Genomic DNA, 25,226 nt, shown 5'->3' with positions numbered 1-25,226 from the left:
GCACCCATGGGATCCCCCCTAACACCCACGGGGACCTCCCAGACCCCACGGGGGACCCCCCCAGCACCCCCAGACCCCACAGACCCCATGGGCACCAATGGGACCCCCCCAGCACCCACGGGCGCCCCAAACACCCACGGGGACCCCACGACACCCACGGGCACCACAAAACATCCACGGGCACCCGGAGCAACCGTGGGACCCCACAGCACCCGTGGGGACCCGCAGCACCCACGGCTGCCCCCACCCTGAGCTCCCATCATCACTGTGTCCCCCCCGTGTCACCCACTCCATGTCACCCACCCCGTGTCACCCACCCCGTGTCATCCCCCGTGTCCCTCCCCTTGTCCCCCCGTGTCACCCACCCCGTGTCACCCCCCACGTCCCTCCCCTTGTCCCCCCGTGTCACCCGCCCCGTGTCACCCACCCCGTGTCATCCCCCGTGTCACCCACCCCGTGTCACGCCCCCCGTGTCATCCCCCGTGTCACCCCCCACGTCCCTCCCCTTGTCCCCCCGTGTCACCCCCCCCGTGTCACCCACCCCGTGTCATCCCCCGTGTCCCTCCCCTTGTCCCCCCGTGTCACCCACCCCGTGTCACCCCCCACGTCCCTCCCCTTGTCCCCCCGTGTCACCCACCCCGTGTCACCCTCCCCGTGTCACCCACCCCGTGTCATCCCCCGTGTCCCTCCCCTTATCCCCCCCCGTGTCACCCTCCCTTGTGTGTCCCCCCCGGTGTCACCCCCCCCGTGTCACCCACCCCGTGTCGCCCACCCTGTGTCATCCCCCGTGTCCCTCCCCTTGTCCCCCCGTGTCACCCTCCCTTGTGTGTCCCCCCCCGGTGTCACCCACCCCGTGTCAACCCCCACGTCCCTCCCCTTGTCCCCCCGTGTCACCCACCCCGTGTCACCCTCCCCGTGTCACCCACCCCGTGTCACCCCCCACGTCCCCCCCTTGTCCCCCCGTGTCACCCACCCCGTGTCATCCCCCGTGTCCCTCCTCTTGTTCCCCCCCGTGTCACCCTCCCCGTGTCACCCACCCTGTGCCACCCCCCACGTCCCTCCCCTTGTCCCCCCCGTGTCACCCACCCCGTGTCACCCACCCCTTATCCCACCCCGTGTCATTCCCCCCGTGTCACCCCCCCCGTGTCACCCCCCCCATGTCACCCACTCTGTGTCACCCACCCTGTGTCACCCGCTATGTCCCCCCCCTTGTCCCCCCCCGTGTCACCCTCCCTTGTCCCCCGCCCCGGTGTCACCCCCCATGTCCCTTCCCCCCATGTCACCTCCCCTTGTCCCCCCCGTGTCCCCCCCCGTGTCACCCACCCCGTGTCACCCCCCGTGTCGCCTCCCCTTGTCCCCCCCGTGTCACCCTCCCTTCTCCCCCCCCCAGTGTCACCCACCCCGTGTCACCCCCCGTGTCCCCCCGCCTTGTCCCCCTGTGTCACCCCCCTTCGCCCCCCCGTGTCACCCACCCCGTGTCACCCCCCGTGTCCCTCCCCTTGTCCCCCCCGTGTCACCCTCCCTTGTCCCCCCCCCGCGGTGTCACCCACCCCGTGTCGCCCCCCCCACCCCCGCATCCCCTGGTTGATCCGGCCGCGGGGGGGGGGAGGACACGGGTGTGGGTGACACGGGGGGGGTGGGTGACACGGGTGTGGGTGACACGGGGGGGACGCGGGGGGGTACGGGGGGGTCCGGGACTATAAGTGGCGGCGCGCGGCGGGGGCCGCACCCACCATGGCCACCCCGGGGGGGACACAGACCGAGCACGCGACGGTGAGGGGGCACCCATGGGTGGGGGGCACCTATGGGGGGGGGGCACCTATGGGGGGGGTGCACAAAGGGGTTGGGGCACCCATAGGGGTTGGGGGGCACAAAGGGGTGGGGGGAAAAAAGGGGTGGGGGCACCTATGGGTGGGGGCACAGAGGGTTGGGGGCACCCATAGGGGTTGGGGGGCACCTATGGGTGGGGGGACCGAAGGGGTTGGGGCGCAAAGGGGTGGGGGGAACAAAGGGGTGGGGGCACCCATGGGTGGGGGGCACCTATGGGTGGGGGGGCACCCATAGGGGTTGGGGGGCACAAAGGGGTGGGGGGAACGAAGGGGTTGGGACGCAAAGGGGTGGGGGCACCCATGGGTGGGGGGCACCTATGGGTGGGGGGCACAAAGGGTTGGGGGGAACGAAAGGGTTGGGGAGCAAAGGGGTGGAGGGAACAAAGGGGTGGGGGCACCTATGGGTGGGGGGCACCCATGGGGGGGGGGGCACAAAGGGTTGGGGGCACCCATAGAGGTTGGGGGGCACAAAGGGGTGGGGGGAACAAAGGGGTTGGGGCGCAAAGGGGTGGGGGGAAATAAAGGGGTGGGGGCACCTATGGGTGGGGGGCACAAAGGGGTGGGGGGCACAAAGGGTTGGGGGCACCCATAGGGGTTGGGGGGCACAAAGGGGTGGGGGGAACGAAGGGGTTGGGGAGCAAAGGGGTGGGGGCACCCATGGGTGGGGGCACCTATGGGTGGGGGGTCACCTACAGGTGGGGGGCACCTATGGGTGAGGGGCACAAAGGGGTGGGGGGAACGAAGGGGTGGGGGCACCCATGGGTGGGGGGCACCTATGGGTGGGGGGAACAAAGGGTTGGGGGCACCCATAGGGGTTGGGGGGCACAAAGGGGTGGGGGGAACAAAGGGGTGGGGGCACCCATGGGTGGGGGGCACCTATGGGTGGGGGGGGCACTTATGGGTGGGGGCACCCATAGGGGTTGGGGGGCACAAAGGGGTGGGGGGAACGAAGGGGTTGGGGCGCAAAGGGGTGGGGGCACCCATGGGTGGGGGGCACCTATGGTTGGGGGGGCACCTATGGGTGGGGGGCACAAAGGGGTGGGGGGAACGAAGGGGTGGGGGCACCCATGGGTGGGGGGCACCTATGGTTGGGGGGGCACCCATAGGTGGGGGGGCACCCATAGGTGGGGGGCACCTATGGGTGGGGGGCACAAAGGGTTGGGGGGAACGAAAGGGTTGGGGAGCAAAGGGGTGGAGGGAACAAAGGGGTGGGGGCACCTATGGGTGGGGGGCACCTATGGGTGGGGGGGGCACCTATGGTTTGGGGGGCACCCATGGGTGGGGGGCACAAAGGGTTGGGGGCACCCATAGGGGGTTGGGGGGCACAAAGGGGTGGGGGGAACGAAGGGGTTGGGGCGCAAAGGGGTGGGGGGAAAAAAGGGGTGGGGGGCACCTATGGGTGGGGGGCACCCATGGGTGGGGGGCACAAAGGGTTGGGGGCACCCATAGGGGGTTGGGGGGCACAAAGGGGTGGGGGGAACGAAGGGGTTGGGGCGCAAAGGGGTGGGGGGAAAAAAGGGGTGGGGGCACCTATGGGTGGGGGGCACAAAGGGGTTGAGGGGCACCCATGGGGGGTGGGGGGCACCTATGGGTGGGGGGCACCCGTGGGAGGTGGGGGCACAAAGGGGGGGGGGTCACCCATGGGTGGGGGGCACAAAGGGGTGGGGGGCACCCATAGGGGGGTGTTGGGGGACACAAAGTGTGGGGGGGGCACCTATGGGTGGGCACCCGTGGGGGGGGGGGGGGGCACCGAGGGGGGTCCCCAGAACAGGGGGAGTCCTGGATTGGGGGGGGGGTCTCCATGACAGGGGGTTCCCCATTACCGGGGGGTTCCCATTGCAGGGGGTTCCCCATTACCGAGGGGGGGTCCCCATTTCCAGGGGGGGTTCCCATTGCAGGGGGGGTCCCCATTTACAGGGGTGTCCCCATTACAGGGGGGGGAGTTGGGCGGGGGGGGGGGGGGGATCATTTTCTGGGGGTCCCCCATTACCGGGGGGTCCCCAGGATGGGGGGGTTTCCCCACTGGGGGGATTCCCCGTAACAGGGGTTTCCCCATTTACAGGAGGGGATTCCCATTGGAATGGGGGGGTCCTTATTACGGGGGGTGTCCCCATTATCGGGGGGGTCCCCATTGCGGGGGGGTCCCCATTAAGGGGGTCCCCATTACTGGGGTGTCCCCATTGTGGGAGGTGTCGCCATTACTGGGGGTTCCCCATTACAGGGGGATCCCCATTACCGGGGGGGGTCCCCATTACCGGGGGGTCCCTATTAGGGGGTCCCCAGCACGGGGGGTATCCCATTGTGGGGGATCCCCAGAACGAGGTGGGGGGTCCCCATTATCGGGGATGCCCATTACCAGGGTGTCCCCATTACCGGGGGTCCCCAGCATGGGGGTGTCCCCATTACCGGGGGTTCCCTATTTCGGGGTGATGTCCCCCTTGCAGGAGGGGTCCCCGGCACAGGGGGGGTCCCCATTACCAGGGGGTCCCCATTACAGGGGGTTCCCTATTTAGAGGTGATGTCCCCCTTGCAGGAGGGATCCCCATTACCGGGGTGTCCCCATTACCGGGGGGGTCCCTATTTTGGGGTGATGCCCCCCTTGCAGGAGGGGTCCCCATTACCAGGGTGTCCCCATTACCGGGGGGGTTCCCCCTTGCAGGGGCTCCCCATTACCGGGGTGTCCCCATTACAGGGGGTCCCTATTTAGGAGTGATGCCCCCCTTGCAGGAGGGGTCCCCATTACCAGGGTGTCCCCATTACCGGGGGGTCCCCAGCATGGGGGTGTCCCCATTACAGGGGGTTCCCTATTTAGGGGTGATGTCCCCCTTGCAGGAGGGGTCCCCATTACCGGGGGGTCCCTATTTCGGGGTGATGTCCCCCTTGCAGGAGGGGTCCGCAGAGCAGGGGGGGGTCCCCATTACCGGGGTGTCCCCATTACCGGGGGGTCCCTATTTCGGGGTGATGTCCCCCTTGCAGGAGGGGTCCCCATTACCAGGGTGTCCCCGTTACCGGGGGGTCCCTATTTAAGGGTGATGTCCCCCTTGCAGGAGGGATCCCCATTACCGGGGGGTCCCCATTACTGGGGGGGTCCCTATTTCGGGGTGATGTCCACCTTGCAGGAAGGATCCCCATTACCGGGGTGTCCCCATTCCCGGGGGGTCCCTATTTCGGGGTGATGTCCCCCTTGCAGGAGGGATCCCCATTACCGGGGGGTCCCCATTACTGGGGGGTCCCTATTTCGGGGTGATGTCCCCCTTGCAGGAGGGGTCCCCAGAGCAGGGGGGTCCCCATTACCGGGGGTCCCTATTTCGGGGTGATGTCCCCCTTGCAGGAGGGGTCCGCAGAGCAGGGGGGGTCCCCATTACCGGGGTGTCCCCGTTACCGGGGGGGTCCCTATTTAAGGGTGATGTCCCCCTTACAGGAGGGGTCCCCATTACCTGGGGGTCCCCATTACCGGGGGGTCCCTATTTCGGGGTGATGTCCCCCTTGCGGGAGGGATCCCCATTACCGGGGGGTCCCCATTACTGGGGGGGGTCCCTATTTAGAGGTGATGTCCCCCTTGCAGGAGGGATCCCCATTACCGGGGTGTCCCCATTACTGGGGGGTCCCTATTTCGGGGTGATGTCCCCCTTGCAGGAGGGGTCCCCATTCCCGGGGTGTCCCCATTCCCGGGGGGTCCCTATTTCGGGGTGATGTCCCCCTTGCAGGAGGGGTCCCCGGCACAGGGGGGCGCCCCGGCACAGGGGGGGTCCCCGGAGCAGGGGGGGTCCCCGGAACAGGAGGGGTTCTTCTCGCTGCTGAGCTCGGTGCAGGGAGCGCGGATGGACGAGCAGCGCTGCAGCCTGGGGGGGGCCGGAGGTGAGGGGACATGGGGACATGGGGACAGGGGACATGGGGACAGGGGACAGGGGACACAGGACATGGGGACATGGGGACATGGGGACATGGGGACATGGGACATGGGGACAGGGGACATGGGGACATGGGGACATGGGGACAGGGGACAGGGGACATGGGGACATGGGGACATGGGGACATGGGACATGGGGACATGGGGACATGGGACATGGGGACAGGGGACACAGGACATGGGGACATGGGGACAGGGGACAGGGGACACAGGACATGGGGACATGGGGACATGGGGACAGGGGACATGGGACATGGGATATGGGACATGGGACAGGGGACATGGGGACATGGGGACATGGGGACATGGGGACAGGGGACATGGGACATGGGATATGGGACATGGGACAGGGGACATGGGGACATGGGGACAGGGGACATGGGGACAGGGGACATGGGACATGGGATATGGGACATGGGACAGGGGACATGGGGACATGGGGACATGGGGACATGGGGACAGCGGACACAGGATAGGGGACAGGCGGACATGGGACAGGGGGACAGGGGGACATGGGGACATGGGGACAGGGGACACAGGATAGGGGACAGGCGGACATGGGACAGGGGGACATGGGGACATGGGGATATGGGGACAGGGAATATGGGGACATGGGACATGGGGACAGGGGACATGGGACATGAGGACAGGGGACACAGGACATGGGAGAGGGGGACGTGGGGACAGGGGGGCAGGGGACAGGGGACATAGGGGACAGGGAACATAGGGACATGGGGATATGGGGGCAGGGGACACGGGACATGGGATATGGGACATGGGACAGGGGACAGGGGACATGGGGACATAGGGGATAGGGGGACATAGGGGACAAGGGACATGGGGATATGGGGGCAGGGGACATGGGATAGGGGACAGGCAGACATGGGACAGGGGGACATGGGGATATGGGGACAAGGGACATGGGACAGGGGGACATGGGGGACATGGGGACAGGGGGACATGGGGACAGGGGACAGGGGGATATGGGGACAGGGAATATGGGGACATGGGATATGGGGACATGGGACAGGGGGACATGGGACAGGGGGACATGGGGACATGGGACAGGGGACATGGGACAGGGACAGGGGACATGGGACAGGGGGACAAGGGAGGACAGAAAGACACGGGGGACACGGGGGGACACGAGGTGACAAGGGGGACACAGGGGGACACAGGGGGACATGAGAAAACACGGGGGGACAATGTGGGCGTGGGGGGGCACGGGTGGAAAGAGGGGCGACACGGGGGGACACTGAAGGACATGGGGGGACACAAGAGGACATGGGGGGACACGGGTTGATATGGGGGGACACGAGAGGACATGGGGGGATGTGGGAGGACACAAGGTGACAAGGGGGACGCAAGGGACACGGGGGGACACGGCAGGGACAAAGTGGGCATGGGGGGGACACGGGTGGGAAGGGGGACACAGGGGGACACAAGGGGACATGGGGGGGACATGAGAGGACACGGGGGGACAAAGTGGGTGTGGGCGGGACACGGGTGGAAAGGGGACACGGGGACACATGGGGGACACGGGGGGACACAGTGGGGGACACGTGGGACACGGGGGGACATGAGAGGACACAGGGGGACACGGGAGGACACGGGGGGACAAAGTGGGCATGAGGGGGACACAGGTGGGAAGGGGACACGGGGGGACACAAGGGACATGGCGGGGACAAGGGGGACATGGAGAGAATGCGCGGGGACAAAGGGGGACACGGGAGGGGACACAAAGTGGGAGTGGGGGGACACAGGTGGGAAGGGGACACAGGTGGGAAGGGGACACGGGGGGACACAAGGGACACGGGGGGGACAAGGGGGACGTGGAGAGAACACGAGGGGACACGGCGGGGGGACAAAGTGGGCGTGGGGGTACAAGCGGGAACACGGGTGATGCCGGGGGTGGCCGGGGGGTGGCGATGTCGCGATGTCGGGTTGTGTCGTGTCGCAATGTGTGGGGCGGTGTCGCGATGTCGCGATCCCCGTGGCAGCGGGCGGGGCCGCCCCCCCGGCCCCCCCCGAGCTGTCGGCGCTGCTGGAGCTGGTGGCGAGTGCGCAGGGCCGGCGGATGGACGAGCAGCGGCTGCCGGTGCCGCGCCTGCCCGGCTTCGGGAACGGACAGGTACGGACCGGGACAGGGACACCGGGACCGATGGGGACACTGGGACAGGGACACTGGGACAGGGACACTGGGACAGCGGGGACACAGGGACATGGGGACACCGGGGTTCGGGGGGACAGGGACCCGTGGTGAGCGCGCAGGGCCGGCGGATGGACGAGCAGCGGCTGCCGGTGCCGCGCCTGCCCGGCTTCGGGAACGGACAGGTACGGACCGGGACGCACCGGGACGGATGGGGACACCGGGACAGGGACACTGGGACAGGGACACTGGGACAGCGGGGACACAGGGACATGGGGACACCGGGGTTCGGGGAGACAGGGACCCGGGGCGAGTGCGCAGGGCCGGCGGGTGGACGAGCAGCGGCTGCCGGTGCCGCGCCTGCCCGGCTTCGGGAACGGACAGGTACGGACCGGGACAGGGACACCGGGACTGGGACAGACTGGGGACAGGGGACACCGGGACAGGGACACCTGGACAGGGACCGACAGGGGACACCGGGACAGGGGGGACACTGGGGTTAGGGGGGGACAGGGACAGAGGGTGGACAGGGACACCAGGACACCGGGACATGGACCCCGGGACCAGGACAGGGAGCAGGGGACAGGGACACGGGGACAGGGACCAGGGGACACCAGGACAGGGACACCGGGACGGGGACCGACAGGGGACACTGGGACAGGGGGACACCGGGGTTCGGGGGGGACAGGGACCCGGGGCGAGTGCGCAGGGCCGGCGGATGGACGAGCAGCGGCTGCCGGTGCCGCGCCTGCCCGGCTTCGGGAACGGACAGGTACGGACCGATGGGGACACCGGGACCGATGGGGACACCGAGACCGATGGGGACACTGGGGCAGGGACACTGGGACAGGGACACTGGGACATGGGGACACCGGGGTTCGGGGGGGACAGGGACCCGTGGTGAGCGCGCAGGGCCGGCGGGTGGACGAGCAGCGGCTGCCGGTGCCGCGCCTGCCCGGCTTCGGGAACGGACAGGTACGGACCGGGACCGATGGGGGCACCGGGACCGATGGGGACACCGGGACCGATGGGGACACTGGGACAGGGACACTGGGACAGCGGGGACACAGGGACATGGGGACACCGGGGTTCGGGGGGACAGGGACCCATGGTGAGCGCGCAGGGCCGGCGGATGGACGAGCAGCGGCTGCCGGTGCCGCGCCTGCCCGGCTTCGGGAACGGACAGGTACGGACCGGGACCGATGGGGACACCGGGACAGGGGGGACACTGGGACAGGGGGGACACTGGGGCAGGGACACTGGGACATGGGGACACCGGGGTTCGGGGGGACAGGGACCCGGGGCGAGTGTGCAGGGCCGGCGGATGGACGAGCAGCGGCTGCCGGTGCCGCGCCTGCCCGGCTTCGGGAACGGACAGGTACGGACCGGGACGCACCGGGACCGATGGGGACACCGGGACATGGACACCGGGACAGGGAGAGACTGGGGACAGGGGACACCGGGACATGGACACCTGGACAGGGACCGACAGGGGACAGCGGGACAGGGAGGACACTGGAGTTCGGGGGGGACAGGGACAGAGGGTGGACAGGGACACCAGGACACCGGGACAGGGACCAGGGGACACCAGGACAGGGACACCGGGACGGGGACACCGGGACGGGGACCAACAGGGGACACTGGGACAGGGGGACACCGGGGCTCGGGGGGACAGGGACCCGTGGTGAGCGCGCAGGGCCGGCGGATGGACGAGCAGCGGCTGCCGGTGCCGCGCCTGCCCGGCTTCGGGAACGGACAGGTACGGACCGGGACCGATGGGGGCACCGGGACCGATGGGGACACCGGGACCGATGGGGACACTGGGACAGGGACACTGGGACAGCGGGGACACAGGGACATGGGGACACCGGGGTTCGGGGGGACAGGGACCCATGGTGAGCGCGCAGGGCCGGCGGATGGACGAGCAGCGGCTGCCGGTGCCGCGCCTGCCCGGCTTCGGGAACGGACAGGTACGGACCGGGACGCACCGGGACCGATGGGGACACCGGGACATGGACACCGGGACAGGGAGAGACTGGGGACAGGGGACACCGGGACATGGACACCTGGACAGGGACCGACAGGGGACAGCGGGACAGGGAGGACACTGGAGTTCGGGGGGGACAGGGACAGAGGGTGGACAGGGACACCAGGACACCGGGACAGGGACCAGGGGACACCAGGACAGGGACACCGGGACGGGGACACCGGGACGGGGACCAACAGGGGACACTGGGACAGGGGGACACCGGGGCTCGGGGGGACAGGGACCCGTGGTGAGCGCGCAGGGCCGGCGGATGGACGAGCAGCGGCTGCCGGTGCCGCGCCTGCCCGGCTTCGGGAACGGACAGGTACGGACCGGGACAGGGACACCGGGACCGATGGGGACACCGGGACAGGGACAGACTGGGGACAGGGGACACCGGGACATGGACACCGGGACAGGGACCGACAGGGGACACCGGGACAGGGGGGACACTGGGGTTAGGGGGGGACAGGGACAGAGGGTGGACAGGGACACCAGGACACCGGGACAGGGACCCCGGGACCAGGACAGGGAGCAGGGGACAGGGACACCGGGACAGGGACCAGGGGACACCAGGACAGGGACACCGGGACGGGGACACCGGGACGGGGACCGACAGGGGACACTGGGACATGGGGACACCGGGGTTCGGGGCGAGTGCGCAGGGCCGGCGGGTGGACGAGCAGCGGCTGCCGGTGCCGCGCCCGCCCGGCTTCGGGAACGGACAGGTACGGACCGGGACAGGGACACTGGGACAGGGACACCGCGACTGGGACACCGGGACTGGGACAGGGACCAGAGGACAGGGACACCGGGACAGGGACACTGGGACAGGGACAGACTGGGGATACCGGGACAGGGAGGACACTGGGGTTCAGGGGGGACAGGGACACCAGGACACCGGGACAGGGACCCCGGGACCAGGACAGGGAGCAGGGAACAGGGACCAGGGGACACCGGGACGGGGACACCGGGACGGGGACCAACAGGGGACACTGGGACATGGGGACACCGGGGTTCGGGGGGACAGGGACCCGTGGCGAGTGCGCAGGGCCGGCGGATGGACGAGCAGCGGCTGCCGGTGCCGCGCCTGCCCGGCTTCGGGAACGGACAGGTACGGACCGGGACGCACCGGGACCGATGGGGACACCGGGACAGGGACACTGGGACAGCGGGGACACAGGGACATGGGGACACCGGGGTTCGGGGGGACAGGGACCCGTGGTGAGCGCGCAGGGCCGGCGGATGGACGAGCAGCGGCTTACGGTGCCGCGCCCGCCCGGCTTCGGGAACGGACAGGTACGGACCGGGACCGATGGGGACACCGGGACAGGGACAGACTGGGGACAGGGGACACCGGGACATGGACACCGGGACTGGGACAGAGACCAGAGGACAGGGACGCCGGGACAGGGACCGACAGGGGACACCGGGACAGGGAGGACACTGGGGTTCAGGGGGGACAGGGACACCAGGACACCGGGACAGGGACCCCGGGACCAGGACAGGGAGCAGGGGACAGGGACCAGGGGACACCGGGACGGGGACACCGGGACAGGGACCGACAGGGGACACTGGGACAGGGGGGACACTGGGGTTCGGGGGGGACAGAGACCAGGGGGACACCGGGGTTCGGGGGGGACAGGGACAGAGGGGGGACAGGGACACCAGGACACTGGGACACGGACCGGGGGACAGGGACTGATAGGGGGACACCGTGCCATGGGGACACCGGGGTTTGGGGGGACAGGGACTGACTGGGGACACCGGGACGGGGGGACACTGGGGTTCAGGGGGGACAGGGACAGAGGGTGGACAGGGACACCAGGACACCCGGACAGGGACCAATAGGGGGACACCGTGACATGGGGACAGCGGGGTTTGGAGGGACAGGGACCAGGGGACAGGGAGACACCGGGGTTAGGGGGGGACAGGGACAGAGCGGGGACAGGGACACCAGGACAGGGACCGGGGGACAGGGACCAATAGGGGGACACCGTGACATGGGGACACTGGGGTTCAGGGGGGACAGGGACCAGGGGACCAGGGGACACTGGGGTTCAGGGTCGACAGGGACAGAGGGTGGACAGGGACACCAGGACAGGGACCAATAGGGGGACACCGTGACATGGGGACACCAGGGTTCGGGGGGACAGGGACTGGAGGACAGGGGGACACCGGGACAGGGGGGACAGGGACCAACAGGGGACACTGAGACATGGGGACACCGGGGTTCGGGGGGACACTGGGACAGGGGGCACACCGGGGTTCAGGGGGGACAGGGACATGGGGACACTGGGGTTCAGGGGGACAGGGACCGATGGGGGACACCGGGACAGGGGGACAGGGACCGATAGGGGGACAGGGGACACTGGGGTTCGAGGGGACAGGGACAGACATGGGGACACTGGGACAGGGGGACCAGGGAACAGGGACATGGGGACATTGGGGTTCGGGGGGACAGGGACCGATGGGGGACACCGGGACAGGGGGACAGGGACCGATAGGGGGACACTGAGGTTCGAGGGGACAGGGACAGACATGGGGACACTGGGACAGGGGGACCAGGGAACAGGGACATGGGGACATTGGGGTTCGGGGGGACAGGGACCGATGGGGGACACTGGGACAGGGGGACAGGGACCGATAGGGGGACACTGGGGTTCGAGGGGACAGGGACAGACATGGGGACACTGGGACAGGGGGACCAGGGAACAGGGACATGGGGACATTGGGGTTCGGGGGGACAGGGACTGATGGGGGACACTGGGACAGGGACCAATAGGGGGACAGGGAGCTACTGGGGTTCAGGGGGACACTGGGACAGGGGGACAGGGACAGATGTGGGGACACCGGGACAGGGGGACCAGGGAACAGGGACATGGGGACACCGGGGTTCGGGGGGGACAGGGACCAATAGGGGGACACTGGGATGGGGAGACACTGGGGTTCAGGGGGACAGGGACATGGGGACACTGGGGTTTGGGGGAACAGGGACCAGGGGACATGGGGACATCGGGGTTCAGGGGGGGACAGGTAGCAACATGGGGGAACAAGGAGGACACTGCAGGGACAGGAACTAGGGTTTGAGGGGGACAGGTAAGGGGACATGGGGGGACATTGGGGACACTGAGGGACAGGGACTTGGGGGGCAGGTACGGAGGGGACACCGGGGGGACATGGGGGGACAAGGGGCTTGGGGGACACAGGGACATGGGGGGGACACCTGGGACCCTCCTGGTGTCACCCCCATGTTGGGGACACCCCCCCATTGTCACCCCCCCATCTCCCCACAGGACTGAGCTCCAGCCCCTGATGGTGTCACCGACCCCCAACGTCCCCAAGCTCGTGATGTCACCCCACGTGTCCCCCCCCCCAGGCTGTCACCCCCAATAAACCCCCTGATGGCGTCACTGTGGGGCCTGGGACACGGGGCGGGAGGGGGGGGACACGGGTGACATTGCGGGGGGACATGGAGGGGGGGACACAAGGGACACCCGCAGGGGTGACACTAAGGGACACCCGCACCAACGGGTGACATGAAGGGGGTCCCACGGGTGACACTAAGGGACACCCGCACCAACGGGTGACACGAGGGGGGGCCCACGGGTGACACTAAGGGGCACCCGCACCAACGGGTGACACGAGGGGGGTCCCACGGGTGACACTAAGGGACACCCGCACCAACGGGTGACACGAGGGGGGTCCCACGGGTGACACTAAGGGACACCCGCACCAACGGGTGACACGAGGGGGGTCCCACGGGTGACACTAAGGGACACCCGCACCACCGGGTGACACGAGGGGGATCCCGCGGGTGACACTAAGGGGCACCCGCACCACCGGGTGACACGAGGGGGGTCCCACGGGTGACACTAAGGGGCACCCGCACCACCGGGTGACACGAGGGGGGTCCCACGGGTGACACTAAGGGACACCCGCACCAACGGGTGACACGAGGGGGGTCCCACGGGTGACACTAAGGGACACCCGCACCACCGGGTGACACGAAGCGGGTCCCACGGGTGACACTAAGGGACACCCGCACCAACGGGTGACAAGAGGGGGGTCCCACGGGTGACACTAAGGGACACCCGCACCAACGGGTGACACGACGGAGGTCCCACGGGAGACACTAAGGGACACCCGCACCACCGGGTGACACGAGGGGGGTCCCACGGGTGACACTAAGGGACACCCGCACCAACGGGTGACACGAGGGGGTTCCCACGGGTGACACTAAGGGACACCCGCACCAACGGGTGACACGACGCGGGTCCCACGGGTGACACTAAGGGACACCCGCACCACCGGGTGACACGAGGGGGGTCCCACGGGAGACACTAAGGGACACCCGCACCAACGGGTGACACGAGTGGGGTCCGACGGGTGACACTAAGGGACACCCGCACCACCGGGTGACACGAGGGGGGTCCCACGGGTGACACTAAGGGACTCCCGCACCACCGGGTGACACGAGGGGGGTCCCACGGGTGACACTAAGGGACACCCGCACCAACGGGTGACACGAGGGGGGTCCCACGGGTGACACTAAGGGACACCCGCACCAACGGGTGACAAGAGGGGGGTCCCGCGGGTGACACTAAGGGACACCCGCACCAACGGGTGACAAGAGGGGGGTCCCGCGGGTGACACTAAGGGACACCCGCACCAACGGGTGACACGAGGGGGGTCCCACGGGTGACACTAAGGGACACCCGCACCACCGGGTGACACGAAGCGGGTCCGACGGGTGACACTAAGGGACACCTGCACCACTGGGTGACACGAGGGGGGTCCCACGGGTGACACTAAGGGACACCCACACCAACGGGTGACATGAGGGGGGTCCCACGGGTGACACTAAGGGACACCCGCACCAACGGGTGACACGAGGGGGGTCCGATGGGTGACACTAAGGGACACCCACAGCACACAGGTGGCACAAAGGGACACGAGGTCCCCAGCACCCCCCTGGTGGCACCAGGGGACACCGAAGCCACCTCCCATGTCACCCTGGGTGACACCGCCCCCCCCGTGTCACCGTGTCCCCCCACGCAGGCGGTGACGGTGACAATGACAATACCAGCACTGTTTATTGGCGTTGGGGACACCGCGGGTGGCATTGTCCCCTCCAAGGATGGTGACGCTACCAGAGCAGGGACATGGGGACGGCCACGTGTCCCCGTGTCACTCATGTGGTGGCATCAGGACACGGCCACGTGTCCCCATGTCACGGACGCGGTGACAAGATGCGGCCAGATGTCCCCTCTGTTGCGGCGGTGGCACCGGGACGCAGCCGCGTGTCCCTTGTCACCAACGCGGTCCCAGCGGTGGCATCAGGACAAAGCCACATGTCCCCTTTGTCCCCTCTTGTCACCCGTGTGGCCACAGCGATGGCATCAGGTGGCAGTCACTGTCCCCCTTGTCACCAACACGGTCACAGCGATGACATGAGGACAAAGCCACATGTCCCCTTTGTCCCCTCTTGTCACCAATGTGACCATGGCGATGGCACGAGGATGAAGCCACATGTCCCCTTTGTCCCCTCTTGTCACCAACGTGGCCACAGCGATGGCATCAGGTGGCAGTCACTGTCCCCTTTGTCACCAACACGGTCACAGCGATGACATGAGGACAAAGCCACATGTCTCCTTTGTCCCCTCTTGTCACCAATGTGGCCACAGCGATGGCATCAAGTGGCAGTCGCTGTCCCCTTTGTCACCAACACGGTCACAGCGATGACACGAAGACGAAGCCACATGTCCCCTTTGTCCCCTCTTGTCACCCGTGTGGCCACAGCGATGGCATCAGGTGCCAGACGCTGTCCCCTTTGTCACCAACACGGTCACAGCGATGACATGAGGACAAAGCCACATGTCCCCTTTGTCCCCTCTTGTCACCAATGTGACCATGGCGACGGCACGAGGATGAAGCCACGTGTCCCCTTTGTCCCCTCTTGTCACCAATGTGACCATGGCGATGGCACAAGGATGAAGCCACGTCCCCTTTGTCCCCTCTTGTCACCAATGTGGCCACAGCGATGGCATCAGGTGGCAGTCACTGTCCCCTTTGTCACCAACACGGTCACAGCGATGACATGAGGACAAAGCCACATGTCTCCTTTGTCCCCTCTTGTCACCAACGTGGCCACAGCGATGACATCAGGTGGCAGTCGCTGTCCCCTTTGTCACCAACACGGTCACAGCGATGACATGAGGACAAAGCCACCTGTCCCCTTTGTCCCCTCTTGTCACCAATGTGGCCACAGCGATGGCATCAGGTGGCAGTCACTGTCCCCTTTGTCACCAACACGGTCACAGCGATGGCACGAAGATGAAGCCGCGTGTCCCCTTTGTCCCCTCTTGTCACCAATGTGACCATGGCGATGGCACGAGGATGAAGCCACCTGTCCCCTTTGTCCCCTCTTGTCACCAACATGGTCACAGCGATGACATGAGGACAAAGCCACCTGTCCCCTTTGTCCCCTCTTGTCACCCGTGTGGCCACAGTGATGGCATCAGGTGGCAGTCACTGTCCCCCTTGTCACCAACACGGTCACAGCGATGACATGAGGACAAAGCCACCTGTCCCCTTTGTCCCCTCTTGTCACCAACGTGGCCACAGCGATGACATGAGGACAAAGCCACCTGTCCCCTTTGTCCCCTCTTGTCACCAATGTGACCATGGCGATGGCACGAGGATGAAGCCACCTGTCCCCTTTGTCCCCTCTTGTCACCAACACGGCCATGGTGGTGGCATCGGGACACGGCCACGGTGACAAATGTAGTCAAATGTCCCCTCTTGTCACCACCACAGTGACAGTGACGGCGCCAGGACGAAGCCGCGTGTCCCCGGTGTCACCGCGAAGCCACGTTGAGCTGCCACGTGTCCCCGGTGTCACGGCCGCGGTGTCACACGCTGGGGGTGGCCGCTGTCCCCGTGTCCCCTCAGTCTCGGGTCCCCTCCCGCAGCCGCCGCTTCAGCTCAGCCAGGACCCGGCGCTGGGGACATGGGGACAAAGGGGACATGGGGTCAGGGGGGACATGGGGACAGGGGATAGTGGGGACATGGGGACACAGGGATAGGAGACAGTGGGGACAATGAGGACAGGGGGGACAGAGGGGACATGGGGACAGTGGGGACGCAGGGACGGGGGACAGGGGATAGTGGGGACAGTGGGGACATGGGGACAGTGAGGACATGGGCAGAGTGGGGACAGGGGATATGGGGACAGTGGGGACATGGGCAGAGAGGGGACAGGGGATAGTGGGGACATGGGAACACAGGGATAGGAGACAGTGGGGACAATGAGGACAGGGGGGACAGAGGGGACATGGGGACAGTGGGGACACAGGGATGGGGGACAGGGGATAGTGGGGACAGTGGGGACATGGGGACAGTGAGGACATGGGCAGAGAGGGGACAGTGGGGACATGGGGACAGTGAGGACATGGGCAGAGAGGGGACAGGGGGATATGGGGACAGTGGAGACATGGGCAGAGAGGGGACAGGGGATAGTGGGGACATGGGGACACAGGGATAGGAGACAGTGGGGACAATGAGGACAGGAGGGACAGAGGGGACATGGGGACAGTGGGGACAGGGGATATGGGGACAGTGGGGACAGTGGGGACATGGGAACAGTGGGGACGCAGGAATGGGAGACAGGGGATATGGGGACAGTGGGGACATGGGGACAGTGAGGACATGGGCAGAGAGGGGACAGGGGGATATGGGGACAGTGGGGACATGGGGACAGTGGGGACATGGGCAGAGTGGGGACAGGGGATATGGGGACAGTGGGGACATGGGGACAGTGGGGACATGGGCAGAGTGGGGACAGGGGGATATGGGGACGGGGGGACACAAGGGAAGTGGGGACACAGGGATGAGGGACAGGGGATAGTGGGGACATGGGGACAGTGGGGACAGGGGGGACAATGGTGACAGGGGGACGGGGGATAGAGGACAGGGGGGACAATGGGGACAGGGGACATGGGGATAGTGGGGACACAGGGATGGGGGACAGGGGATAGTGGGGACAGTGAGGACATGGGCAGAGTGGGGACAGGGGACAGTGGGGACAGGGGGACATGGGGACGGGGGGACACGAGGACAATGGGGCCACAGGGATGAGGGACAGGGGATATTGGGGACATGGGGACACAGGGACAGGGGATATTGGGGACATGGGGACAGTGGGGACAGGGGGACAGTGGGGACAGTGAGGACATGGGCAGAGTGGGGACAGGGGACAGTGGGGACAGGGGGGACACGAGGACAGTGGGGACACAGGGATGAGGGACAGGGGATAGTGGGGACATGGGGACAGGAAACAGTGGGGACATGGGGACAGGGGGGACAGGGGGACAAGGGACAGGGGGACAAGGGCTCAGTGAGGACAGGGGACATGGGACAGTGGGGAAAGTGGTTCAGTGGGGACATGGGGACACAGGGGATCAGAGGACAGTTGGGGACAGGGGACACAGGAGAAAGGGGACAATGGGGACATGGGACAGTGGGGACAGGGGACACGGGGGACATGAGGTGAGGGGACAATAGGGGGTCAAGGGACAGCAGGGACATGGGGCCAGTGGGGACATGGAGACATGGGACTGGGGACAGCGGGGACAGGGGACACGGGACAGTGGGGACATGTTGGGGACCTTGGGGACATTGGGGACACTAAGGGGATGCTGGGGACACTGCGAGGACATTGAGAGGGTTGTTGGGGACATTGTGGGGGACACTGGGGGGATGTTTGGAACATTGGGGACACTGGAGAGACGTTGGGGACATGGGGGTGACACAGACAGTGACACTGGGGACACAGGGGTGACACATGGGACACGGAGGTGACATTGGGGACATCGGGGTCACTCACCCGCTCAGGGTCGTCGGGCGGAAAAATCTCCCTCTGGGGACAAGGGCAGGGTCAGGGGGGACCCAGGCGTCCGGGCCCCTCCCCAACAGGGGACCCAGGCGTCCGGGGCCCCAACCCCCTTTAGGGGACCCAGGAATCCAGGTCCCTCTCCCCCTAAGGGACCCAGGCGTCCGGGGCCCCAACCCCCTTTAGGGGACCCAGGCGTCCGGGGCTCTCCCCCTAAGGGACCCAGGTGTTCAGGGCCACTTCCCCCCAGGGGACCCAGGCGTCCGGGGCCCTCCCACTAAGGGACCCAGGCGTTCGGGGCCCCAGCCTCCTTTAGGGGACCCAGGCGTCCGGGGCTCTCCCCCTAAGGGACCCAGGTGTCCAGGGCCACTTCCCCCCAGGGGACCCAGGCGTTCGGGGCCCTCCCCACCAGGGGACCCAGGTGTCCGGGGCCACTCCCCCACTAAGGGACCCAGGTGTCCGGGGCCCTCCCCCTAAGGGACCCAGGCATCCAGGGCCCTCCCACTAAGGTACCCAGGTGTCCGGGGCCCTCCCACTAAGGGACCCAGGCGTCCGGGGCCCCAACCCCCTTTAGGGGACCCAGGCGTCCGGGGCCCTTCCCACCAGGGGACCCAGGTGTCCGGGGCCACTCCCCGACTAAGGGACCCAGGTGTCCGGAGCCCTCCCACTAAGGGACCCAGGCGTCCGGGGCCCCAACCGCCTTTAGGGGACCCAGGCGTCCGGGGCCCTCCCACTAAGGGACCCAGGCGTCCGGGGCCCCAACCCCCTTTAGGGGACCCAGGCGTCCGGGGCCCTCCCCACCAGGGGACCCAGGTGTCCGGGGCCACTCCCCCACTAAGGGACCCAGGTGTCCGGGGCCCTCCCCCTAAGGGACCCAGGCGTCCGGGACCCCAACCCCCTTTACAGGACCCAGGCATTCGGGGCCCTCCCCCCCAGAAGGACCCAGGTGTCCGGGGCCCCAACCCCCCTTTAGGGGACCCAGGCGTCTGGGCCCCGCCCACCTTGCGCTTGACCACGCCCCCCTGGAACGGCCCCGCCTGGTTCGAGACCCAGAAAACGCCAACAGGGAAGGACAAATAGAGGAACATCTGGGGACAGCGACATTGTCACCTCCTGTCACCCCCCCTGGGGTCACCCGCTGTCCCCAATGTCACCCGTGTCCTGGTGTCACCCAATTTCACCTGTGTCCTGGTGTCACCCACTGTCACCTGTGTTCCGGTATCCCCCGGTATCCCCCAATGTTACCTGTGTTCCAGTGTCACCCCCTGTCCCCAGTGTCACCCGTGTCCTGGTGTCACCCTGTCCCCAATGTCATCCATGTTCTGGTGTCACCCACTGTCCCCCAATGTCACCCGCTGTCCCCCCCATGTCACCCGAGTCCCGGTGTCACCCACTGTCCCCAATGTCATCCGTGTTCCGGTGTCACCCACTGTCCCCCAATGTCACTCGTGTCCTGGTGTCACCCGTGTCCCGATGTCCCCCACTGTCACCTGTATCCCAGTGTCACCCACTGTCCCCCAATGTCACCTGTGTCCTGGGTTCACCCACTGTCCCCAATGTCACCCATGTCCCAGTGTCACCCACTGTCCCCCAATGTCACCTGTGTCCCGGTGTCACCCACTGTCACCAATGTCACCTGTGTCCCGGTGTCCCCTGCTGTCCTCCAATGTCACCTGTGTCCAGGTGTCACTCACTGTCCCCAACGTCACCCATGTCACGGTGTCACCCATTGTTCCCAATGTCACCTGTGTCCTGTTATCACCTGCTGTCCTCCAATGTCACCCGTGTGCGGGTGTCACCCGCTGTCCCCCCAATGTCACCCGTGTCCTGGTGTCACCCCCTGTCCCCCATGTCCAAGGGTCACCCGCTGTCCCCAATTTCACCCTTGTCCAGGTGTCACCTGCTGTCCCCAATGTCACCCCTGTCCCGGTGTCACCCACCACCCCCAATGTCACCTGTGTCCCCTTATCTCCTGCTGTCCCCCAATGTCACCCGTTTGCGGGTGTCACCCGCTGTCCCCCCAATGTCACCTGTGTCCTGGTGTCACCCACTGGCCCACAATGTCATCTGTGTCCTGGTGTCACCCACTGTCCCCAATGTCACCCATGTCCCGGTGTCACCCACTGTCCCCCAATGTCACTCATGTCCCGGTGTCACCCGTGTCCCAGTGTCCCCCACTGTCACCTGTATCCCAGTCTCACCTGCTGTCCCCAGTGTCACCCACTGTCCCCCAATGTCACTTGTGTCCCGGTGTCCCCTGCTGTCCTCCAATGTCACTTGTGTCCAGGTGTCACTCACTGTCCCCAATGTTGCGGTGTCACCCATTGTTCCCAATGTCACCTGTGTCCCGTTATCACCTGCTGTCCTCCAATGTCACCCGTGTGCGGGTGTCACCCGCTGTCCCCAATGTCACCCATGTCCAGGTGTCACCCGCTGTCCCCAATGTCACCCGTGTCCAGGTGTCACCTGCTGTCCCCAATGTCACCAATGTCCCGGTGTCACCCACCGCCCCCAATGTCACCTGTGTCCCCTTATCACCTGCTGCCCCCCAATGTCACCCGTGTCCTGGTGTCACCCCCTGTCCCCCACGTCCCAGTGTCACCCGCTGTCCCCAATGTCACCCGTGTCCAGGTGTCACCTGCTGTCCCCAATGTCACCCATGTCCCGGTGTCACCCACCGCCCCCAATGTCACCCGTGTCCCGTCATCACCCGCTGTCCCCCCAATGTCACCCGTGTCCCGCTGTCCCCCACTGGCCCCAAAGTCACCCATGTCCTGGTGTCACCCGCTGGCCCCAATGTCACCCATGTCCTGGTGTCACCTGCTGTCCCCAATGTCACCCATGTCCTGGTGTCACCCACCGCCCCCAATGTCACTTGTGTACCTGTGTCCCCCACTGTCCCCAATGTCACCTGTGTCCTGGTGCCACCCCCTGTCCCCCAATGTCACCCGTGTCCCGCTGTCCCCCACTGGCCCCAATGTCACCCGTGTCCAGGTGTCACCCGCTGTTCCCCAATGTCACCCGTGTCCAGGTGTCACCTGCTGTCCCCAATGTCACCCGTGTCCAGGTGTCACCCACCACCACCAATGTCACCTGTGTCCCCTTATCACCTGCAGTCCTCCAATGTCACCCGTGTGCGGGTGTCACCCGCTGTCCCCCCAATGTCACCCGTGTCCCACTGTCCCCCATTGGCCCCAAAGTCACCCATGTCTCAGTGTCACCCACCGCCCCCAATGTCACCTGTGTCCCGTTATCACCTGCTGTCCCCCAATGTCACCCGTTTGCGGGTGTCACCCGCTGTCCCCCAATATCACCTGTGTCCTGGTGTCACCTGCTGTCCCCAAAGTCACCCATGTCTCAGTGTCACCCACTGTCCCCAATGTCACCCGTGTCCAGGTGTCACCTGCTGTCCCCAATTTCACCCCTGTCCTGGTGTCACCCACCGCCCCCAATGTCACCCGTGTCCAGGTGTCACCCGCTGTTCCCCAATGTCACTCCTGTCCAGGTGTCACCCACCGCCCCCAATGTCACCTGTGTCCCCTTATCACCTGCAGTCCTCCAATGTCACCCGTGTGCGGGTGTCACCCGCTGTCCCCCCAATGTCACCCATGTCCAGGTGTCACCCGCTGTCCCCCAATGTCACCCGCTGTCCCCTCAATGTCCCTGTCAGGACCCCCCAATGTCACCAGCCCCAATGTCACCCCCGAGTGTCCCCCGGGGGGGGGGGGGGGGGACGGGCCCTTATTGCCCCCACCTCTTATTGCCCCCCCATCCTGATACCCCCCACCTGCCCCCCCCATAGCCCTTAATACCCCCCGGGGTTAATAACCCCTATTGCCCCCCCATGGCTGATACCCCCTCACTGCCCCCCCCCCTTATTAACCCCCCAAAACTGCCCCCCCCATTAATACCCCCCTATTCCCCCCCCCATTAATACCCCCCTATTCCCCCCCCCGCGGTTAATACCCTTTACCTGCCCCCCCAAGGGCTGATTCCCCCCCCATTGCCCCCCCCCAAACTATCCCTAAACTGCCCCCCCATAATTAAGACCCCCCCCTTATTGTCCCCACCCCTCTATTCCCCCCCCCCCATTAATACCCCCCAAGTTATTGCCCTTAATTGCTCCCCCCGCCCGGGTTAATAACCCCTATTGCCCCCCCAGCGGCCCCCTAGCCCCCCATTGCCCGCTTTATTGCTCCAAACCGCCCCCTATTGCCCCCCTTGTTACCCCCCCTTATTGCCCCCCCCTTATTGCCCCCCCAACCGCCCCCCCGCTCCGTTTTCCCCCCGTTTTCCCCCCCACACACCCGCAGGATCTCCAGCTTCACCCCCATGGCGCCTCCACAGCCACTTCCACCTCCCCACCCCGCAACACGGCGGCCGCCCATTGGCCGAGCACCCCAGCACCGACGCCGCCTATTGGACAGAGGAGCGAGCCGGCCAATCAGAGTTAGGCAGAAGGGGCGGCGGGGCGAGGCTCGGCCAAAGGGAGTTAGGCGGGTGGGCGAAGGGAGGGCGAAGGGAGGGCGGAAGTGGCATCAGAGCGGCTCGCCGGAAGTGGTGGCGGAGCGGGAAGGCATGGCGGACGCGGCGGGGATGGCGGAGCCGCCGGGGCCCGGAGCGGAACCGGGAGCGGAACCGGGAGCGGAACCGGGAGCGGAACCGGGAGCGGAACCGGGAGCGGAACCGGAGATGGAGCCGGAGATGGAGCCACCGGAGCCGGGAGCGGCCCCTGGGCCTGAGCTGGAGCCGGGGCCTGGAGCGGAGATGGAGCCGGAGCGGCCCGAGCTGAGCTTTGTGAGTGGGGATCCGGTCCCCCCCACTCCGTCCCCATATATCGTCCCCCCCACCCCGCGTCCCCATGTGTCCGTGTGGTGTCGTTCCCCCCCCCGCGCGGTGTCCTTGTCCCCCCCCCCCAACCCGGTGTCGTTGTCCCCCCCCCCCCCCAACCCGGTGTCCTTGTCCCCCCCCCCACCCCGGTGTCCCTGTCCCCCCCCCCCACCCCGGTGTCCTTTTGTCCCCCCCCCCCCAACCCGGTGTCCTTTTGTCCCCCCCCCCCAACCCGGTGTCCTTTTGTCCCCCCCCCCCCAACCCGGTGTCCTTTTGTCCCCCCCCCCCCAACCCGGTGTCCCTGTCCCCACCCCGTGTTCCTGTCCCCATCCCTGTCCCCTCCCTTTCCCGCCACATCTCGGTCCCCTCCCACATCCGTGTCCCTGGGTCCCCTCTCAAGTCCCGGTCCCCACCCACGGCCACGTCTGTGTGTCCCTGTCTCCTCAGTCCCTGTCCCCACTGTCCCGTGTCCCCAGCCCACCTCATATCTGCTCCATGTCCCCCCCGTGGCCCTGTCCCCCCACATCCCAGCTCCCTGTCACCCTCATTCTCTGGTTGTGTCCCCTCACCATGTCCCCATAGTCCCCGTGTCCCCATAGTCCCCATTGTCCCCACTGTCCCCGTGTCCCCGTTGTCCCCACTGTCCCCATAGTCCTTATTGTCCCCACTGTCCCCGTAGTCCCCACTGTCCCCGTTGTCCCCATAGTCCTTATTGTCCCTGTAGTCCCCACTGGCCCCACTGTCCCCGTTGTCCCCACTGTCCCCGTTGTCCCCGTTGTCCCCACTGTCCCCGTAGTCCCCACTGTCCCCATAGTCCCTGTTGTCCCACTGTCCCCATAGTCCCTATTGTCCCCGTTGTCCCCACTGTCCCCATGGTCCCACTGTCCCCATGTCCCCATAGTCCCTATTGTCCCCGTTATCCCCACTGTCCCCGTTATCCCCACTGTCCCCGTAGTCCCCACTGTCCCTGTTGTCCCCATAGTCCCCATGTCCCCACTGTCCCCGTTGTCCCCGTAGTCCCCACTGTCCCCATAGTCCCCATTGTCCCCACTGTCCCCATAGTCCCCGTTGTCCCCACTGTCCCCATAGTCCTTATTGTCCCCACTGTCCCCGTTGTCCCCATAGTCCTTATTGTCCCTGTAGTCCCCATAGTCCCTATTGTCCCCATGGTCCCACTGTCCCCATGGTCCCACTGTCCCCATGGTCCCACTGTCCCCATGTCTCCACTGTCCCCGTTATCCCCACTGTCCCCGTTATCCCCACTGTCCCTATTGTCCCCGTAGTCCTTATTGTCACCGTAGTCCCCACTGTCCCTATTGTCCCCACTGTCCCTATTGTCCCTATTGTCCCCACTGTCCCCACAGTCCCCGTTGTCCCCACTGCCCCCGTTGTCCCCATAGTCCCCGTTGTCCCCACTGCCCCCATGTCCCCATAGTCCCCACTGTCCCCATGTCCCCAGCAGCAGGAGGCGCCGCATGAGCAGCTGCTGCGCTCCCTGTCACCCCCGTTCTCTACCCCGTCACCCCCTATTGTCACTCCCTTTCTCCCTTTGTTCTGTGTCCACCTGTTCCAGCCGATCCCTGACAGTG

The 25,226-nt window shown here is 66.6% G+C and overlaps 3 protein-coding genes across 3 annotated transcripts in view; 2 read left to right on the top strand and 1 right to left on the bottom strand.

Annotated features, from left to right (window-relative positions):
- Positions 1 to 1,697: 1,697 nt before the first annotated feature.
- Positions 1,698 to 13,274, top strand: PCP2 (Purkinje cell protein 2). The gene is made up of 4 exons (XM_065043959.1): positions 1,698 to 1,773; positions 5,537 to 5,687; positions 7,740 to 7,870; positions 13,211 to 13,274. The coding sequence occupies exons 1-4, from the start codon at positions 1,735 to 1,737 to the stop codon at positions 13,214 to 13,216; spliced, it is 327 nt and encodes a 108-aa protein (XP_064900031.1). The 5' UTR covers positions 1,698 to 1,734; the 3' UTR covers positions 13,217 to 13,274.
- Positions 13,275 to 14,991: 1,717 nt separating this feature from the next.
- Positions 14,992 to 23,266, bottom strand: LOC110355326 (protein PET100 homolog, mitochondrial). Its single transcript, XM_065043960.1, has 4 exons — positions 23,115 to 23,266; positions 19,809 to 19,895; positions 18,802 to 18,834; positions 14,992 to 16,918 (listed from the first exon to the last, which is right to left on the bottom strand). Exons 1-4 carry the CDS (start codon positions 23,193 to 23,195, stop codon positions 16,865 to 16,867), a joined length of 255 nt encoding a protein of 84 aa, XP_064900032.1. The 5' UTR covers positions 23,196 to 23,266; the 3' UTR covers positions 14,992 to 16,864.
- A 75-nt stretch (positions 23,267 to 23,341) lies between these two features.
- XAB2 (XPA binding protein 2) overlaps positions 23,342 to 25,226 on the top strand; it is an 85,407-nt gene continuing 83,522 nt past the window's right edge. The window contains exon 1 of the mRNA XM_065043796.1: positions 23,342 to 23,604. Within this exon, the coding sequence (XP_064899868.1) occupies positions 23,386 to 23,604 (219 nt within the window). The 5' untranslated portion in view covers positions 23,342 to 23,385. The remainder of the gene's footprint in view (positions 23,605 to 25,226) is intronic.

The sequence above is a fragment of the Columba livia genome, chromosome 30, assembly GCF_036013475.1.
Source record: "Columba livia isolate bColLiv1 breed racing homer chromosome 30, bColLiv1.pat.W.v2, whole genome shotgun sequence".
Classification (NCBI taxonomy): domain Eukaryota; kingdom Metazoa; phylum Chordata; class Aves; order Columbiformes; family Columbidae; genus Columba; species Columba livia.
The sequence above is the reverse complement of the archived record's forward strand: the minus strand, read 5'-3'. Positions and strand labels throughout refer to the sequence as shown.

Coding starts and splice junctions, on each gene's coding strand:
- PCP2 (XM_065043959.1), top strand. CDS start 1,735: ATGGCCACCCCGGGGGGGACACAGACCGAGCACGCGACG. Junction 1,774..5,536: donor CACAGACCGAGCACGCGACG/GTGAGGGGGCAC, acceptor TCCCCCTTGCAG/GAGGGGTCCCCGGCACAGGG. Junction 5,688..7,739: donor CAGCCTGGGGGGGGCCGGAG/GTGAGGGGACAT, acceptor TCCCCGTGGCAG/CGGGCGGGGCCGCCCCCCCG.
- LOC110355326 (XM_065043960.1), bottom strand. CDS start 23,195: ATGGGCGGCCGCCGTGTTGCGGGGTGGGGAGGTGGAAGTGGCTGTGGA. Junction 18,835..19,808: donor GGGGCGTGGTCAAGCGCAAG/GTGGGCGGGGCC, acceptor CCTTGTCCCCAG/AGGGAGATTTTTCCGCCCGA. Junction 16,919..18,801: donor CGCCCGACGACCCTGAGCGG/GTGAGTGACCCC, acceptor CCATGTCCCCAG/CGCCGGGTCCTGGCTGAGCT.